General features: G+C 44.2%; 1 protein-coding gene across 1 annotated transcript in view; it reads left to right on the plus strand.

Annotated features, from left to right (window-relative positions):
* The window catches only part of ralgps1 (Ral GEF with PH domain and SH3 binding motif 1), a 315,193-nt gene extending 303,633 nt beyond the window's left edge, over positions 1-11,560 (plus strand). The window contains exon 19 of the mRNA XM_049604028.1: positions 9,430-11,560. Coding sequence (XP_049459985.1) covers positions 9,430-9,459 — 30 coding nt within the window. The 3' untranslated portion in view covers positions 9,460-11,560. The remainder of the gene's footprint in view (positions 1-9,429) is intronic.
* The last annotated feature ends 7,984 nt before the right edge of the window (positions 11,561-19,544 follow it).

The following is a 19,544-nucleotide window of genomic DNA, read 5'->3' on the forward strand; positions in this document are numbered from 1 at the left end:
TATAATCTAGTTTAGGTTTAGGGCTGATTAAGTTAACAGACTAGAGTTAAAAATGGCTGCAACTCCCCCTCCTCGCCTGCTGCCTCGAGGAATGTGGGTATTACACTGCCTGGCCAAAAAAAAAGTTGCCACCTGGATTTAACTAAGCAAATAGGTACGAGCCTCCTATTGGATAATTACTGCATGGGCGATTATCTTTCAGCTGGCAACAAGTTATTTAACCCCAACTGGTGCAATGAGTTGCTTCTCATTTCCTAAACAACCATGTCGAAAGACACATCCCGTGGTCGTGGAAAAGATGTTCGTCTGTTTGAGAAGGGTCAAATCATTGGCATGCATCAAGCAGAAAAAACATCTAAGGAGATTGCAGAAACTACTAAAATTGGGTTAAGAACTGTCCAACGCATTATTAAAAACTGGAAGGATAGTGGGGACCCATCATCTTTGAGGAAGAAATGTGGCCGGAAAAAAATCCTCAATGATCGTGATCGGCGATCACTTAAACGTTTGGTGAGATCAAGTCGAAGAAAAACAACAGTAGAACTCAGGGCTATGTTTAATAGTGAAAGTAAGAGCATTTCCACACGCACAATGCAAAGGGAACTCAAGGGATTGGGACTGAACAGCTGTGTAGCCTTAAGAAAACCACTAATCAGTGAGGCTAACCGGAAAAAAAGGCTTCAATTTGCTAGGGAGCATAAAGATTGGACTCTGGAGCAATGGAAGAAGGTCATGTGGTCTGATGAGTCCAGATTTACCCTGTTCCAGAGTGATGGGCGCATCAGGGTAAGAAGAGAGGCAGATGAAGTGATGCACCCATCATGCCTAGTGCCTACTGTACAAGCCTGTGGGGGCAGTGTTATGATCTGGGGTTGCTGCAGTTGGTCAGGTCTAGGTTCAGCAACAGTATGTGCTCAAAGAATGAGGTCAGCTGACTACCTGAATATACTGAATGACCAGGTTATTCCATCAATGGATTTTTTCTTCCCTGATGGCACGGGCATATTCCAAGATGACAATGCCAGGATTCATCGGGCTCAAATTGTGAAAGACTGGTTCAGGGAGCATGAGACATCATTTTCACACATGGATTGGCCACCACAGAGTCCAGACCTTAACCCCATTGAGAATCTTTGGGATGTGCTGGAGAAGGCTTTGCGCAGCGGTCAGACTCTACCATCATCAATGCAAGATCTTGGTGAAAAATTAATGCAACTCTGGATGGAAATAAATCTTGTGACATTGCAGAAGCTTATCGAAACAATGCCACAGCGAATGCGTGCCGTAATCAAAGCTAAAGGCGGTCCAACGAAATATTAGAGTGTATGACCTTTTTTTTTTTTTGGTGGTGGTGACTTTTTTTTTTGGCCAGGCAGTGTATTATGACTGGGAGGAGTGGACTCATTTAGACTAACATATTCATCTGGACACAGCCAGGTTTCAGTGAGGCTGAGTAAATCAATATGATTATCTGATATTAATTAGTTTACTAACACTGCTTTAGACGATAGAGACCTGATATTTAACAGTCCGCATTTAATTCTCCTGTTTTGTCTTTCTGTCACAGAAGAGGTTTTAATTTTTATGAGGTTGTTATGCACAACTCCTCTTTGTTTAATTGTAGATTTAAATAATTAAGGTGGTCGGGGGACAGACACCGTTTGTATAAAACTATGAAAACTATGGGTGGGTAACTGAACTAGAAGCTCAGAGAAGCGTATAGGACTGTGACTCTGAGTCCTGATCTCAGCTCTGGGTTGTTAGGGATTTGAATTACTAATAAAATTTGCCAGGTTCCTAGAAATGAGAGCAGCTCCATCCAAAGTGGGATGAATGCCGTCTCTCCTAATAAGACCAGGTTTTCCCCAGAAAGTTTGCCAATTATTAACGAAACCCACATCGTTTGCTGGACACCACCTGGACAGCCAGCAATTAAATGATGACATGCAGCTAAACATGTCATCAGTGGTCAGATTTGGGAGGGGTCCAGAGAAAACTACGGAGTCTGACATCGTTTTTGCATATTCACACACCGAGGCAATATTAATTTTAGTGACCTCCGATTGGCATAACCAGGTGTCATTGCCGCCGACGTGAATAACAATCTTACTGAATCTACGTTTAGCTTTAGCCGGCAGTTTTAAATTTGATTCAGTGTCGCCCGCTCTGGCCACAGGGATACATTTGACTATGGCCGCTGGTGTTGCTAACTTCACGTTCCTCAGAATAGAGCTGCCAATAACCAGACTGGAAGGGTGTGTGTGTGTGTGTGTGTGTGTGTGTGTGTGTGTGTGTGTGTGTGTGTGTGTGTGCGTGCGTGTTTCGCTTTTTGTATAACGGATAAATATTCATTGCTGTTGAATTAATAGTTAATATTGATAATTAAATCATAGTTATTATATTATTATTTTTAATGATTAACAGTAGTATTCAGGTTCCGTTAATGGTTAATTAATGAACCCTACAGTTCCACAGTGTTATTGCCACTTCCAGTTTTGATAAAATATATTGTAAATATATATGTATATACAGTGCTTAATTTGTAAAATTAGAAGTAGGGGAAAACTTTTGGCCTCTGAGAGAGCAGTGTTCCCCCACTCTCAAAAGTGGGCCGAGCCGCCTCACTGCGCAACTCCGAATGGAATGGTTGTGACATCTAGTGTTGTCACGGTACCAAAATTGGGACCCACGGTACGATTCCAGTGAAAGTATCATGGTTCTGAGTAGTATCACGATACCACAGCGAAAATGAGGCAGATGTGCCTTTTGTCATTTATAAAAAGATAAATCACTTTTCAATAATACATCAACGATATTTCAATGGAATAAATTACTTATTGACTTATTCTTCCTTCAGGAACAGCTTGTTGCTGCAGTGAGGAAGAGTGCACGGATCATCGGATCGTTTTTGGAATTATATTTATTGTGTGGCGCTGCGGGAGCCTCTTTTCCCGTGAGGGAAAACGCTACCTCACGTGGATGAAATTGTTTGTTGCGGTCTTTGACCAGGTTAGCAGTAAAAAGACTTACTTTTTCGAGCTGAGAGGAGCCGCTGCGGCCGCGAGGTGGTACGCTGCCCGAGGCTTTATCCACACCTGTATTTTCCTGCTAGATCCGAGTGACTGTCTTGGCGTGCCAGACCATGTCACAGGACGGTGATGGCGTCATTTTCCCCCCTCCACCAATTCACCCTGGCCAAGGAGATCAGCGAGCGGGGGATGAGCTGGAGACAGAGGCAGCACGCAGCCCGCCGCTGGTGGATAGACGGTGTGCGCGGAAGAGGAAGCGCCCGGAGGCAGAGCTTGGGCAGCTGCAGCTGCAGGTGCAGGCAATGCAAGATACCCAGCAGGAGCTTGTTCATGCTCAGCACCCTTTGGGGCTGCATGACATGAGCAGGCCAGCCCCTTAGGTCTGGGATAACGATCCAGATGTGCTTTCTGTTGCAGCCTCTGACAATCTGGACTATCTGCATGACCCCCAGTCCGAGGAGGATGTCCAGTCGCTCTCTGATTTGGGGGATGGTGCTTCGCAGGCTTCGGAGCCTGAGCCGATGGACCCTTCTGATAGAGCTGTGGTTGTGAGAGCAGCAGCACGCTTCCAGCTGGTCTGCCAAGCTCTGCTTCCAGCTGCTTCAGTGTTTGACAGCTCATGCCAACGCAGGTCAGATGGGCTCCCTGTCCTCCCTGATTTTATGACTGAGCTGCAGTCCTCGTAGAGGGCTCCTAGTTCCGCAGCCCTTCCGAGGACCCAGCTGGCCAACATTGCAGGGGCTGAAACATATGGGGTGGCCACGGCTCCCTAAGTTGGGCCTAGCTTTGCTATGCTAGCAGGAGCTGTGGCAAGGGCCGGCAGGGATGCAAATCACCCTAACAGGCACTGCAGGGCAACTGATAACCAGCTCCACCAAGCTTATCATGCCTCAGCTTTGGCAGCCAGGCTGGCGTGCACCAATTCCTTGTTGCTGCTTTATTTGGAGGGCCTGCTGCAGGATGTGGCTTCAGCAACCCCGAGTGGTGAGACGGCTGAGATGCTCTGCGTAGCGGACATGTTGCTGCGGGGTACCAGTGTGCATGCTCAGGCCCTTGGTCAGTCAATGGCCTCAATGGTCCAGGCGCGCCGCCAAGTCTGGCTGTCCCAGTCCAATTTGTCCGACCAGGACTGCATTGCTGTCCTGGCGGCTCCAGTGGTGCCAGGAGAGGTCTTTGGTCCACCCTGTGAGACAGCCTTGGAGCAGTCTCATAGGGCGAGGGAGCTGACGCGCTCTGTGAGGGATGTACCAGCCTCATGTTTGTGCTGGGGTCGTGGGTCCTTTCCGGCCATCTCTACGGCCTCAGGGGTGGCCAGGCTTGCCAGTGTTCCTTTCGCAATGACCGCAGTGGGACCACCCCTCTCGGGGGCACCAGAACCCAGTCGGCTGGCGGCCGTTTCCGTCGCTGACGGTTATCGGCCTCGAGCTTCACGCTTCACTCCTCAGCACCCAGCTCACTGGCGCCAGCGTACTCGCTGCCCTTGGATACTGAATACACTGGAGTCAGGGTACAGACTCCAGCTCCGAACCAGACCACCACAGTTTTCCAGAATCATTCCTACCCTCCTAAGTGACATGACAGATTGTCAGTCCCTTGTGGCAGAGGTCTTGGCCCTTCTGAAGAAAGAGGCAATAACACCCGTGGCGAGATGCACCAAGGGTTTTATTCAAAGAAGGACCGAGGCCTCCGTCCTATCTTGAACCTAAAGGGGTTCAACGGCTTTCTGAAATGCCTGCCCTTCCATATGCTCTGTCTGTTGTGCCTTCTGTCATCTATAAGGCACAGGGACTGGTTCACTACAGTGGATCTGTGAGACGCATACTTCCACATTCCTGTACACAGAGACCACAGGAAGTACCTCCATTTCTTCTTTCAAGGCAACGCATACGGGTACACCGTCCTCCTGTTTGGCCTGTCCTTCTCCCCTCGCGCCTTCACAAAGTGCATGGAAGCGGAGCAGGCCCCTCTCCATCACCGGGGTATTCATATCTTGAATTACCTGGACGAGTGGTTGGTTTGCTCCCCAACAGAACAACAGGCCCGGCTCGACACCTCAACGGTGTTGAAACACCTCGAGGACCTGGGGCTGGCCTTGAACAGGGAGAAGAGTTGCCTTGTTCCATCCAGGACAGTGGAATATCGGGGTTTGGTTCTAGATTCAACCTCAATGAGAGCTGTCCTGACAGTGGTGCTGATGGACAGCTTGTCACATTTAACTGTGGGCAAGCACATAACAGTGTAGCATGGCCGGAGGCTGTTGGGCCTCATGGCGGCAGCATCCCAGGTGGTGCCCCTGGGGTTGCTTCATATGCGGCCGCTGCAGTGTTGGCTTGCCAGGCACAAGGTGAGCCCCCATGAGGATGGCCTGAGGGCTATCCCTGTGTCTTTGATTTGCTTCCCAACAATTGCATGGTGGACCACGGCCCTGGGCCTGAGGGAAGGAGTTCTACTGGGCCCGGTGTGCTCAAAGGTGACCGTAACTACGGACGCCTCAGAAGCCCGGAGCCGGTGGGGTCCCTTTTGGAGGGGGGCTCACATCAACCTGCTCGAACTGGAGGCAGTGTATCGGGCCTTGGTGTATTTCCATCCCGTGTTTTGGGGGAAGCACGTGTTGGTTCGGACTGACAATTCAACCGTGATTGCCTACATCAACCACCAGGGAGGTCTACGGTCATGGTCCCTGCACGACCTGGCACACAAACTCCTCCTCTGGGCTCATGCTCAGGGTGTGTCCCTGAAAGCCATCCACTTGCCGGGGGAGTTGAACGTGGCAGCAGATCTCCTGTCCAGGAGTGGCCCCAGGCCAGGGGAGTGGCGACTTTACCCACAGATTGTGGAAGCCATTTGGTCTCGATTCAGAGAGGCCCAGGTAGACCTGTGTGCCTCACCGGAGTCCACCCACTGTCCGCTGTGGTACTCCATAGCGGGGCCGATGGGAACACTGGGGGTGGACGCTCTTGCAGGCCGGTGGCCCCAGGGCCTGCTGTATGCATTTCCTCCCTTTCCCCTCATACCAGCCATTCTGGCCAAGGTGGGGATGATGGCCCCAGATTGGCCACATCAGCCATGGATGGCAATCTTGCAGAGGCTGCTGGCAGGAACCCCATGGTGTCTCCCAGTCAGGCCGGACATGCTGTCGCAGGCTCAAGGGCAGCTCCGGCACCAGAACCCAGGGATTTACAGGTCTGCTGTCATGGCTACCATGCAGGCAGCCAGAGCTCCCTCTACCAGGGTGCTTTACGCTGGTAGATGGAAACGGTTTTGCCAGTGGTGTGCAGGAAAGGGCTGGAACCCGGTCTTCTGTGGGACACGGGGGGTCCTTTTATTTTTACAGACACTGTTGGAGAAAGGGCTGACAGAATCCACCTTGAGGGGCTATGTGGCGGCCATATCTGACCGTCACATCCCTAGGACAGTGGGCTCACAACCCCTTGTTAGCCAGTTTTTGAAGGGGGCTAGGCGTATACGGCCACCAAGGTCCCACATGGTCCCATCATGGGATTTGCAGTTGATGCTGCGGGCTCTGTCAGAGCCTCCTTTTGGGCCTTTAGCCAGTGTGGGGCTGGAGCTTCTTTCCCTCAAAACAGCCATGGACTTACCATGGCCTCAGCAAAGCGGGTCTCTGAACTGCATGCCCTGTCTGTGCATCCGTCTTGTCTGAGATTAGGAGGAGAGGGATCTGCCATCTCTCTCCTGCCTAATCCAGCTTTTTTACCGAAGGTGATCCCTCGCTCTTTTGTGCTGAGGACCTTGGTTCTGGAGCCCTTCCATCCTCCTCCACATGAATCTGCGGAGGCAGTCCAGTTGCACTTGGTCTGTCCGGTCCAGTTCCTGAGGGTGTACATTGACTGCACACACCCCGTTAGACAGACCGATTAGCTCTTTGTGTGCTTTGGGGAAGCTAAGCTGCGCTAAGCTCTGTCCAAGCAGCGTTGGGTCATTGAAGCCGTAGCTCTGGCCTATGATGGAGTTGAAGTTCCTCCACCTAGGGGAGTGGTGGCCCACTCCACCAGAGGGATGGCTGCCTTTTGTGCGCTCTTCAAGGGGGCTTCCTCTGGAGGACATTTGTGTGGCAGCCGGTTGGGCCTCGTCTGGGACCTTCGCAAGGTTTTACAGACTAAATTTTGCTTCATCAATGGCCTCTGCCATTCTGGGAGCAGGCCCGTGAACTGTGCGGTCCCTGCCATGCTGGACCGTGGCTTCAGGCCAGTGAAGTGTGTGGTCCCTGCCGTACTGGACCATGGCTTCAGACTAGTGAATTGTGTGGTCCCTGCCATGCTGGACCATGGCGTCAGGTTTGGTATTCACCTGGTGGTTGTGTTTCATTGATTAAGGAGGTTCTGCTTATGGGGACCTTTTCCTTTCTCAGTTGAAAATGTTTTATTTCACAACAGGTGGCCTTCATCGGCCTTTGACTGTTTTATCACAACCTGAGGCTTTCCTCAATGAACTATGTTCTAAACCGAACTGTTGTTCTGAGTGTTTTTTGCCTCACTACACCTCCTGCCTGACCTTATTTGGTATACTGTTGACCCATACGGTGGCGCGTTGACCTGATATGAAATAGAACGGATGGTTACGGAAGGTAACCGTGGTTCTATGAATAAAAGTCAACACGCCAGCTTGCAGTGTCATTCAGAAGGCTGGTTCGGCCTCAGTCGGAGAAAAGAGACTGAACAGGCAATCGCAGAGCTGTATATATAGGCTCTGATTGTGCCCGCATGTAATTAATTTGCTACATTGTCTCCTGAAACAGCTCACCCTCGGAGAGAGTGACCCATACGATGGCGTGTTGACGTTTATTCATAGAACCACAGTTACCTTCCGTAACCATCCGTTACATTTTATAGGCATATATATGTTGTCCATTTTTACCGCTATTTTACATCGGATCGTAGTCTCAAGGTAAAGGTCTATTTCTCCATACACTTTTTTAGTTGACAGTTGCAATCTAGTCATCCTTTCTTGCGGGGTTTGGCTGAAGCAAAGGCCATGTGATGGCTTAAAATTTTGTATCTTAATATACATCTTAAGCTATGAGTTTGTCTGGGTGTTTTCCCTGGTATAAAATGACAAAAGAACAATCAACTATCTGTTCCATAAAAAAATGTTAGTTTTTTTCTTTCGTAATCTCTTGCAAATATAAAAAAATTCAAGGGCAAGTCCACACAGGTCAGGCATTCTCCTTTACTGTATTGCCTCAGCATTCATCCATTCCCTAATAGCCTCTTTCAACTAAGTGTAAGCAGCACATGCTTACAACTAAGTGTAAGCAGCACTGGAACTAAACGTCCCTCACTTATTTACTTAAACCTTTGGCAGGCAGTTAACCAAAAGATTGAGACTTCCCTGATGTACCTATCACTTTCTGTCTCTGAGACAAAAAACTTTAGCTGGGGGTGCAGGTTGCAGAGGGGTGGACATGAGGTACCAGCAGCTGGTTGCCCCCACTATTTTGGTCTCAGACCAAGAATGGACCACTTGACCGGGCACAGGCATTTACCTTAAGGCAGTGAGAAGGACCAAGACTGTCAGCAGGCAGTGAAAAATCAAAAAAGACTCTTCCCTTTCAGTTAAAAAGAGTAAAGAGTAAAAAAATTACTCTCTCAACTTATTCTCACAGAACTGTTTGTATATCTGACCAATGATGTTATGTCCTTAATATACATTTATGTAATTAACATAAAGTTACAGAGGTTAGATTTAGGCAAGAGAAATTACTGAGGGTAGGTTTAAGAAAAGAAACATGGTGAGGACATACTTTGAAATAAGTCAAAGTTCACACGCATCCGATCATGTCATTCCTGGGGAAAGTCCTGGGCGAAAGTCCAGTTTTTTGTGACCACAAACACCCTGACGTGCCTCCTTACACGTGCTTGGGACTGCTTCTTTGTTTACCACCGTCAATGCATTGGTCTCGTGATTGCAGCCTTTTAAAATATGTGGGATATGTACGAATTTGGGTGCATTGCTTTTTATAGGAAAACATGACAAAAAAATTATGTGAATAGCCTGACTCTCTTTATTTAACCAAAAGTGAAAAAAAACAAACAAAAAAACAACTAACCTCTGTTATACAGAGTCAAATAGAAATCAAATAGAGAAATTAAAAGATTGAAAAAATAAAGCAAAAGGTAAATATCAGAAGATTAAAACATGAGGCCATATCAGATAAAGGTATAAATTCAAATCAGATCAGAATTTATAGCTTGTTGCGCTGCCCCCAAGTTGCCAAAATCAGTCAAGTCAATCTATTCAAACTGCTTCAAACAGACACAGAGTAGCCTCTAAGTAAGGCCTACAAGTGGCTTGGTGTATTTTTCACTTTTTGACAGAGCTATATAGCAGCTTTATTTGATCCTAAACCTTGTGCTAAATATCTGTTCTGTTCTTTCAACAGTTACCAGCAAACCTCATGTCATTTGAATGAGAGCAGACCTTACCCAGTGGGACATATTGTGCCAAATCCATTTGTTTGGGAAGTATAGACTCAGTAATGGAATGCAGTGGAATTTGAAGGTATCCACTGAAATGGGAGAGTTGAGAAGCATCCAGTACTTTAGAAGAAGCTCTTTAATACTGGATGTGGGACTGCATATACCAACACACTTGCTTTCTCTTTCACTGGGACTTAACATAATGTTAACTCTGGAAGAATCCAGCCAATTCAAGACTTTGGTGAGATTGATCCATGTGGAACTGCTATTGCAATTGTTTTCTGCATTTCAGCATCGTACTGGAGGAAGAGTAGGGCAAGGACATCAACACACATATCCACTTGTGGACTTGGATCTGTGAGGAAAGATCTGGAGTTGTGAGCATGAAAACGTGACCCTGCCCGAAGGTCTCATTATTACCATTAATGAGCAGCACTGTAGCCAAAAGAACAGCCGATGAGTTTTCATCACCTTCAGCCCTGTGGACTGAACGAATGTGAATGTGAATACAGCTGGACTGAATTTGTTTTAAAATGAGAATTTCTAGTTGTACAGAAAAGATAATGTAACCATGAAGTTGGCTTTAAGAGCCTGAACTGCAGGTTGATTGAAGAGGCAGCCCTGGATTGGTTCACTTGTTTACCCCTCACTATCTCAATTGGTAGTCCTCCTGTAAGAGGTGTTTGATGTGCATAACAAGGTTTACAAATAGCAACAATTCATATTTTCTACAGAACAAATCAAAATATGTCAAACACCATGGAAATGGTACTGAACAAGCTGATAATTACAGTCCATAATGCAGAAAACATTGTTATGCAGGGGCAGCTGTGAGAGTCAATCTAAAGCAATTTACAATGAAGCACCAATCTTTGAACAATTATGTGTATAAATACTGTATTTATTTGTAAAAGAGTTTATTTTTTAACAGCTGGCCATCAAAGGGAAATGGTACCATGACTATCTTTGATTCACCACCTGCTGCAGGAAGCTGCTGCTCAGAGAGAACTTGTTCATGAGAAGCCACCTTAAAATTTAGTTTGAACTGCTGATCTCCAGCTGAAGAGCACTGGAATAAGGGACTCTTAAAAACCGTCTTCACAAGCAAAATGTTAGCTTGAATTTAAAGTAGAATTATGCTTTATTACAACTTGTATTTGACTGTATTTTCCTATATAGGTTTGCCCATCAGTCCTATCTATAATTACAACAATGTTCTCCAGGGCACTGGAAGTGAATAAAGTTGTTGGGCCAGAGAAGAACCAGTTTTCACAACAATTTGTCCAACCATGTGTAAAGGCAAAAGGGGTCATAGCTGTGCCCAATGGCCACACTCATTTCAATTTTATTTATAAAGCCCAATATCACAAATCACAATTTGCCTCACAGGGCTACAACATATGACATCCCTCTGTCCTTGGACCCTCACAGTGGATAAGGAAAAACTCCCCAAAAAAACCTTTAACTGGAAAAAAATGGTAGAAACCTCAGGAAGAGCAACTCTTTCAGGACGGTCAGACTTGCAATAGACGTCGTATGTACAGAACAGATCAACATAATAAATGTGCAATAATCCATACGACATCATGATGATTTAGAGAGAGAGAGAGAGAGAGAGAGAGAGAGAGAGATGCATGGCAAATGACAATAACTAAAATAAAATTCTTTTTAATAATAATATTATAATGATAGTATTTTGGCACTGTAGACCCTTTTAGGGTCGACGATACAATGACATCACGGTACTAGCTGCAGGCAAAACTTAACTCACCACCACATGGCTGTAGGCTACATAGGAGTCTTAAAATGTGGTCTTGTTGTGTAAATTAAATTTTATCGAATACCAGCTGCCACTGCCCATCAACAAAAAAAAGACAATTATGGTTAAATGTGATAAGACGAAAGGACTGGATAGAGGTGATCATCAAAAATGCTCGCATGTTCAGTGCACACTTCATATCAGGTTAGGGAGAAAGTATTTACTGTCATAGGGATGAATAATGTTATGTGTATTAAGGGTTATCATGTCCACCTAATCAGAAATTGGGGAGATATTAAGAGGAATATTAGATTTTTAGTGCATTAGCTAATGTTAGCTTTGATTGCAAAACAAAATAGAGCAGAGGAAACTGTTCAAGTGTCATCTTCCACTGTAATATTGCCATATAGTGATCGACCACAAAGCCGGCCATCCCACCAGCAATCCTGTCAAATCATCCATCCACTGAGTGAGAGTATACGGGTCGGCCAGCCTGGTCCTGTTGGTCAGTGTTTGATTATTAAAGTAACAATCGTGGTCCCGGAGAGTGAGTGACCTGACAGGATGCATTCGTAAATTCAGTCTGATGCTCTACACTAAAATGAGAGCCCTGTTGTTTAAAGAAACAGAGCATTATATTTCTACACGCTTTAATGAATGGTTAATCACTCATTCACTCCGCTCGGTGCTCTGCTGCTCTGTCTCCCCAGATGGAGTGCCCAGATTGCGCTCTGTTTGCTACTCCTTGTGGTGCTCTGAGAGACCGAACGGTACATTCCGACAGCCGGAGTGCACTCCGGCACTCGAAATGAGTATTTCCGAACACACTCCTTCAGAGAAACTCATATCATCTTTCTTTATTGTCAAAAACAAGCCAATAGAACTTGCTAGCTAGTGCTAGCTAATGTCTGTGGAGAATTGTTTTGTCTCCAGCTAAGCCCCACCCACCAAACAACGTCATACTGTTTACTAACAGTAAAAGGCTCTATATATATGTTAAATGAATGTGTTAATATAGGGTAGTATATGTATGTGACAATAATAATCATATGTGTATAATAGTATAGTAGAAGTATGACTTATATTTACAGAAGTAGTAGTAGGCATCAGGCAGGACCATGGCAGCAGCGCAACCACGACCCACAATCTAGGCGATTCGGGGGAACCTGCGAAAAAGTGGAGCACAAAGGCTCGGGAGAAGGAGCCAACTTAGTGACATGCAGTAATAGGACATGAATGTTAGAGAATGTAGAAGAACCAACCTTTTAGAATCTGAGAGAAGGAGAGAAAGAAGGAGAGATATAGTGTATCATAGCAGGTCCCCTGGCAGACAAGGCCTGTATCAGCCTAACCAGGAACTGGTCCAAGGCAAGCCTGAGCCAACCCTAACTACATGCTTTATCAAAGCCTATAATCTTAAGTCTATAGGCAGCGTGAAAAGCCGGTCATGACAAAGGAAGGAGGAAAAGTGATTTTCAGACAGTATATCCCAGAAGACATTTGTAGTGTTCATGTGAGAAGTGACAGAGATAGTTATGTAATTAATAAAAAAACGAGAGAGCTAAAGAGAGACATTCAAACCCTAGTTCCTTTCTCACCTCAACACAGCTGGCAAGACACTCTAAAAAAATATTTTAAGGTTAACTTACAGTATCATTTTTATGTTATGTTATGTTTCTTTTTCATCACTTATTTGGGAAGGTGGGTGGGTGTTATACAAGCTTGAGAACCCGCTGATTTACAGAAATTGTAGACACAATTGTAGGCCCCACCCAATTCCAACATCAAAGTGCACGTGTGTGTGTGTGTGTGTGTGTGTGTGTGTGTGTGTGCAGTGAAAGCAGGCCTGTAACTCTCCTCACAGTCTTTACCACAGGCTGAGCAGATTCTAGTTTGTGTCTGTAAGTCAGGAGAAGATAAACCAGACAGTGATCAGAGAGGTGATCGAGATTTGCTCTGTTGAAGTCCAGATGTGGGATGTGAACTTGAACGTATCCTTTCAGCCAATCATTATTGAAGATAAGTCAGATGAGTGTATTAACATTTTTATCAACACCTCTCCTCTGCGTGGAAATCATGCCCTTATAGACATCATCAGGTGAAGTGTGTTTGATCTAAAGCCTTTTGTATATCAAATTTAAGTGATTGAACAAAATAGGGGGTTTTGTCTTAAGACTTCAGTTCCTGTATGGTTATACTCAGTGTGGATGTGACATGTTACGTTAAAAACCAAGAGCACTTTAACCTCCTCGTTGTTGCTCATTGTTCTATTATGCTGGAGTTGAACTGTCACTGTCCAACATTCTTTGTAACTGCACTGTATGTCCAGGATGTGTTGGTCAAGCTACTGTACAAAGCCTCGAAGCATGGGAAGCTGTGAACCTATTGCTCTGTCAATGGTGCCTTCAAGCAACTCCAGATCTGTCTCATTTACAGGTTAGCTATAAGCTGGTTATCAATTCAACCAGTTACCATTAAGAGGACAGGACTTCTAGTATTCTAGTATTAGTATTCAGTATAGGTAAATGTTAAGTACCAAAAGCTGCCATTAAATGTCTGGTCAGATTTGTAATCATGTTTCCTTTGATCAGAAATTTTGGAAGACTTTGTGTAGGTTGTGTGTAAACATTTCACATCTGAGAACTTCAGATCATTGAAAAATAAAAAAGATTATTTCCTAAAAGAAGCTCTCAGAAAAAGTGTTTTGTTGGGATCAGTCCTGACACTATAGCAAGGATAGCAGTTTCCCACAGCTTCCAGTCTTTGTGCTCTAGCTAGGCTAAACAGCCAACCCAGGTGATCTGGACAATAATATTTTTTTGATCTTATCATTTGACTCTGGGGAAGATATCAAAAGTTTGTGATATAATGGCTTCTTTTTTCCATCAGCTTTTATTATGCATTTCCAAGAAGCAGAGCCGGATATTATTCTATATGACATTGCATACTGTATGACATGATACATAGTACATTCAACATTTTGATACATACATATATATATACCGATATATACATTGTCTCAAAAATGAATTAATTATAGCTAAAATAAACAGACAGGATGGGCTGTTTTGGGTTATGTAGCAACATCCACCCCCAACTTCTGATTTTGCACAAGACAAAAGTAACATGGAGACACTCAGCAATAACAATAGAGTTGGCATTAAGATCATGGCAGACAATGACAACAAGCTCTATTCATATCCCTACAAAGCCTTCTGTCGTAGTCTTACTTCATATCCTAGTATCTGGCATTAAGGTCATGCACCCATTAGCATCTTGCTTATTATAGTGTGTGTGTGTTCGATCAGTGGTTCCCAAGTGGTGGGTTGCAGTCCAAAAGTGGGTCGCGGGTTCATTCTGAATGGACCGCAAGTGACTATCAAACATGTTAAGTTTGTAAAAAACACACTTTATTTTTGAAGTACGGTGAATTTATGGCAAAAGCTTTTATTTTGAAGTGCCGTTTCCTGCTGTTGAGTAACTGAATAACAGACAGCTACTTAACAGAGACAGCAAACTAGCATGATGACATGGCCAAACACAAGTCTGACACTGAATATATTAAACAGTGTGGGACTTGAACTAGTGATTACAGAGAAATCTGGACCAGTTGGGAAACCGCTGTGTTAGATAACACTGTAAAGGAACGCATGTGTACAGCAATCATTCACACACAAATGGTTGATTAACAGCAAGTATATCATGGGGCAAAGAAGCACTTTCTCCAAAGCATCAAAGTGAAGAACTGTGACGCTTTACATTGTTCTGAGCTGAACTCATAAGTTTAATGCTGAGTGGGTGCTGCCACAGTTTTCATTAGCTTATCTCTGTACAGTTGTTTTAGTGAATGTAATGTTTTTACAGCCAATGCTGATGGATCTTTGAGAAAGTCATCCAAACAGGTTAACTTGTCTGTTGTTATTCAAGTGAACCATAGCTATTATGGTAGATAAGTGGGTTTAAAAATGCATCTTTTTTCTATTATTTGTCTCCCAAATAAATACTGAATATGTCATGTCAGCATGTGAGTTTACCAAAAAGCCAGCCATTGTTAGTTCAGATGCAGCAACATTTCTCTTTGAAGTGTTGACTCAATAAGCAAAAGACCAAACCTTTAGAATTAATTATTTTATCATTTATCCAAATGTAATGTAGCTAGCTGTAGTGCTAGCATCAATTTTTACATGATTAGATTATATCACATTTTTTAATTAAGTATTTCAACAAGTATTGCTTTGAATTGTTTTTGTATATGTCAGATTTAATCATGTTTCTGTTCAAATTATATACCACTGAAAAAAAAAAAAACAGATTGTGTTCTAAGGAACATTGCATGTATTTTTGTGTACAAAATTTCTGGTATTGTAACTGTGAAAGAGATGACCTCTGGGTTGTGATGATCAGTCTGTAATTCTTTTGCTAAGTTATTTCTTATCATTGCATTGCTATATGTATGTTGCTTTGTTTTCAGCTTCAGTCACTGAAGTCAGAATAAAATTTATGTACAGAAAATTGTTGACTTTATATTGCTCTGTAATACATCCACGTGGTGTATAGTAGCATCAGTTTGTACTGTACATTACGATTGTGTAGTGGTCTGTCAAAGTTTCACCACCCTCAGGCAAACTGTAGGCACTGATCATTTTCCTAGCATGACGTGCCATATGTGATGACATAGTGAGAAAGACATCTTGTAAGGTTGGTCGAGCGGTGAAGGCAGTAAAGGAAGAGGACTTTAAACTGTTCAATAGTCCAATTTTTTTATTTCCCTTTTCTTTTCCAGCAGTGGGTTAGGTGCAGCAATATGTACAGTGCAGTTCAGATGGCCAAAACTGAAGAAAAACTAAAACAAAAATCAACTCTGCACCGGACTATGCCCCCTTTAAGTTTGGGCCCCTGGTAGTAACAGCCACTGTGGCCGGCTTGCTGGACAGATTTCAGAAACTCGAGAGAAGTTTCCAACTCCTGCATGTATAGACCGTAGCTCCTCCTACACATGGGAAATACAATGAATAAATCAATCAACAATCAGCAGTGATTAATTCATACTCTTCAGACTACTTTTTATAAGCCAACAGTGAAAAACATTGCTACACACTCCAAAAGAGTAAAAATGTTCTTAAACTGCTCAAAATCAACACTTGCACAAATATCTCCCCAAAACTCCCCCTCATCCATACTACACTTGGCACATTCCCCCAGGAACTTGACTATAAAAGGAATCCAGATGGGCGGGGTCTGGTATGGCAGTTCCTGAGTCCAAACCAGAGGTTGGCCAAGTGCAGTCTAGAGGAGAGGTGAGACACACAAAAGAATTAGTCAAATAAAGAGATTTAAAACCACAATATTGTCAGACTTTTCTTCCTGACTTCATGTAAATGTGCCTGTGACACTGAAGCACCAAAACAACTACACACCTACAACTACCAGGCTTCAACCTTAATTGTGCTAATTACCAACCCCAGACACCTGCCGGCTAGATGGTGTGCGAAAGTGCCTGGAGGTGGACAAGCATTGTGTGTGTTTGTCTTTTACCATTAGAGGTCACGGGGCATCCCCGTGACACATCTTATTACAAAATCCAGACTGGGAGACCATGGTTTAGATATAGAGTAATACATATACTGGCACACTGAGGAACAAACCAGACACTCGGTATGCTGAGAGCATAGCCAATTTACTTACTGAATGAACTGTGGGTCCCCTACTAGCCCCTCACCTGTCACTCTCTGTGCAGTGTGTGCCATTATTATGCCACCAGCCCAAGAGGCATTATGTTTTCGGGGCTGTTTGTCCGTATGTACGGATGTCCCATTCTCATGAACATCAAATTGCAGGAACACCTTGAGGGCATTGCTTCAAATGTAGCAAGAATGTCCATTTAGACTCAAGAATGAACTGATATATATGATAAAAAAATAATCAAATGCATGTGATAACAAAAATCATAAGAACAGACAGATAATGGATGATGATGAACTGTGATATATGAACTCTAATAAGTGACAGTGATGTGAAGAAGTTATAAAATGCGTTTTGCACACGTAATATGCGGAATGTGAGAAAAATCATCTGTTCTAAGGTTATTAATTAATTAGTTTTATTCAATGTCACCTCTGATCACATGAAAGAGGGGTTTTGGCTGACTTATTTAGCTAAATCAGCCTACTGATTTGAAGTGGTGTTGCAGAGAGGGGGCCAGGCTGACTTCCAGGTTGTGCGCTGTGTTGTCCACACTGGCATGGTGATCATAAGGGGGCCCGGCCTCTGGTGATGCTCCCAGGCACCTCTGAAGGCAATGATTCACCATGCACGAGTACCAAGGGTGAGAAAACCTGACAGCTTTTGTCAGTGATAGCTGGTGGTGGTTTGCCCAATCTCAGATAGGGATCAGCAAAAGGCTTCTTGATGTTATTTCAGATGAATGTCTAATAAAATTACCTTAACACTCGACTTAAGTGGAGTATCGTCTAACTCCTTTTGGCCGACTGGCAAGCTTTGAAAGGAAAACAGTGACAAAAAGTGAGGCTTGATGGTCACCTCAAAAATATAAAAAGACCACAAAAAAAAGACAGTTGAGACTATTCAGAGTACGTTAATATGTTTCCTCTGAATGCTGCTGATGTCCTAAGAACAAAGGCGATACTTCCTGATGCTGTTTGCTTGGGTGACAGAAATAAAAAATATGTGTTTTACCACAAAATAACCTCAAACTAATAATCTGCTGTGTGGAGACAAGTTCTTAACTAAAATCAAATCAAACTCATAGTCTGTCATTGTGATCCAGTTTGACATGTATCTAACACCAGTAACGTGCCGTGAGGTCTAGGACCAGGTCAGCAGTCGCATACCAGGATACATACACTGATGAGAATTTTTAATGTGTCAGCAGGCGAGAGCACAACACATACTAAGAGAATCTTTCAAAATCAAGATCGGAAAATACTAAACTTCAAGTCAAGTCAGGATTTATTTCTAGAGCACATTTCAAACGACGGCAGTCGACCAAAGTGCTGCACATAGGTGGGTACAGAGTTAAAACAACATCAGTAATAAAATAGAATAGATATAGAAAACAACGATAAGAAAACAGAGCAAACAGTGCAGACATTAAAATAGCAATTTAAAAAAACCAAACCAAAACAAAACTTGAGATCATCGTGCTCAGGCTGAATGATACGCCAGGTGGAAGAGAAAGGTTTTTAGGGAGGAGTTAAAAGTCTCTAGGGACTGGGAAGATCAAATGTGAAGGGGGAGGCTGTTCCAGAGCCTGGGGACAGCCGCTGCAAAGGCTCTGTCACCTCAAGACTTTAGTTTGGTTTTTGGCACCACCAACAGTAGTTGGTCCGAAGACCTTAAAGTTCTGGTTGGGGTGTGGCGCAAAAGGAACTCAGAGAGGTACAGAGGGGCCAGACCATTGAGGGCTTTAAAAACAATTAAACGAAGTTTAAAATCAATATGAAAACGGACTGGGAGCCAGTGGAGGGAGGCTAAAACTGACGTGATGTGGTCGTGCCTTTTCTTTCCTGTGAGGAGGCGAGCAGCAACGTTCTGGACGAGCTGTAGACGGTTGAGGGGGGACTGATTCAGGCCAACATAAAGGGAGTTACAGTAGTCTAATCTGGTGGTTATGAGTTCTCAGAGTAATTTGGTGACAACTTTTTGTACATGGCTACTGCACAGGGCAAGTTGTTCAAGGCGCAATATCCTGCATTAGGCCAGACATTATTGGACAGCTAACGCAAGAAACACAACAGCTTGTTTAGTGTAGTACATCCAAACACAATATTGAAACAATGAGGGCCTCTCAACAACATTTTCATTCAGGGCAACATGGGGTCTAACAGTCAGGCAATAATGCAGGTTTGTCTTGGGGCCCCCATCAGACCAGGTTACTGTGCCATTTAGTGGTGCATACAGTAATCACAATCAATTCAATTAAGCAAATGGGGCGTCAGTGGCTTAGTGGTAGAGCAGGTGCCCCATGTACAAGGCTGTTGCCGCAGCGGCCCGGGTTCGAGTCCAGCCTGTGGCCCTCTGCTGCATGCCTCTCCCCCCACACACACTTCACTGTCCTGTCAATTAAAGGCAAAAATACCCTAAAAAATATCTTTAAAAAAAATTCAATTTAGCAAATTACCACAAATTAATTGCCACATGGCAAATCTGGAGTCTTTGGGACCCCTGAGGGTCTGGGGCCTGGGCAGTTGCCTTCTTTGCTTGGTTGGTTATCCAGTCTTGTGCATCTAAAAAAATGTTGCATGTTATTCATGCTTGATATGTTCCTGCAATACCACGTGCCTGTTGATCTGGAAGAAT

This window comes from Epinephelus fuscoguttatus, linkage group LG18, assembly GCF_011397635.1.
Source record: "Epinephelus fuscoguttatus linkage group LG18, E.fuscoguttatus.final_Chr_v1".
Taxonomy (NCBI): Eukaryota; Metazoa; Chordata; class Actinopteri; order Perciformes; family Serranidae; genus Epinephelus; species Epinephelus fuscoguttatus.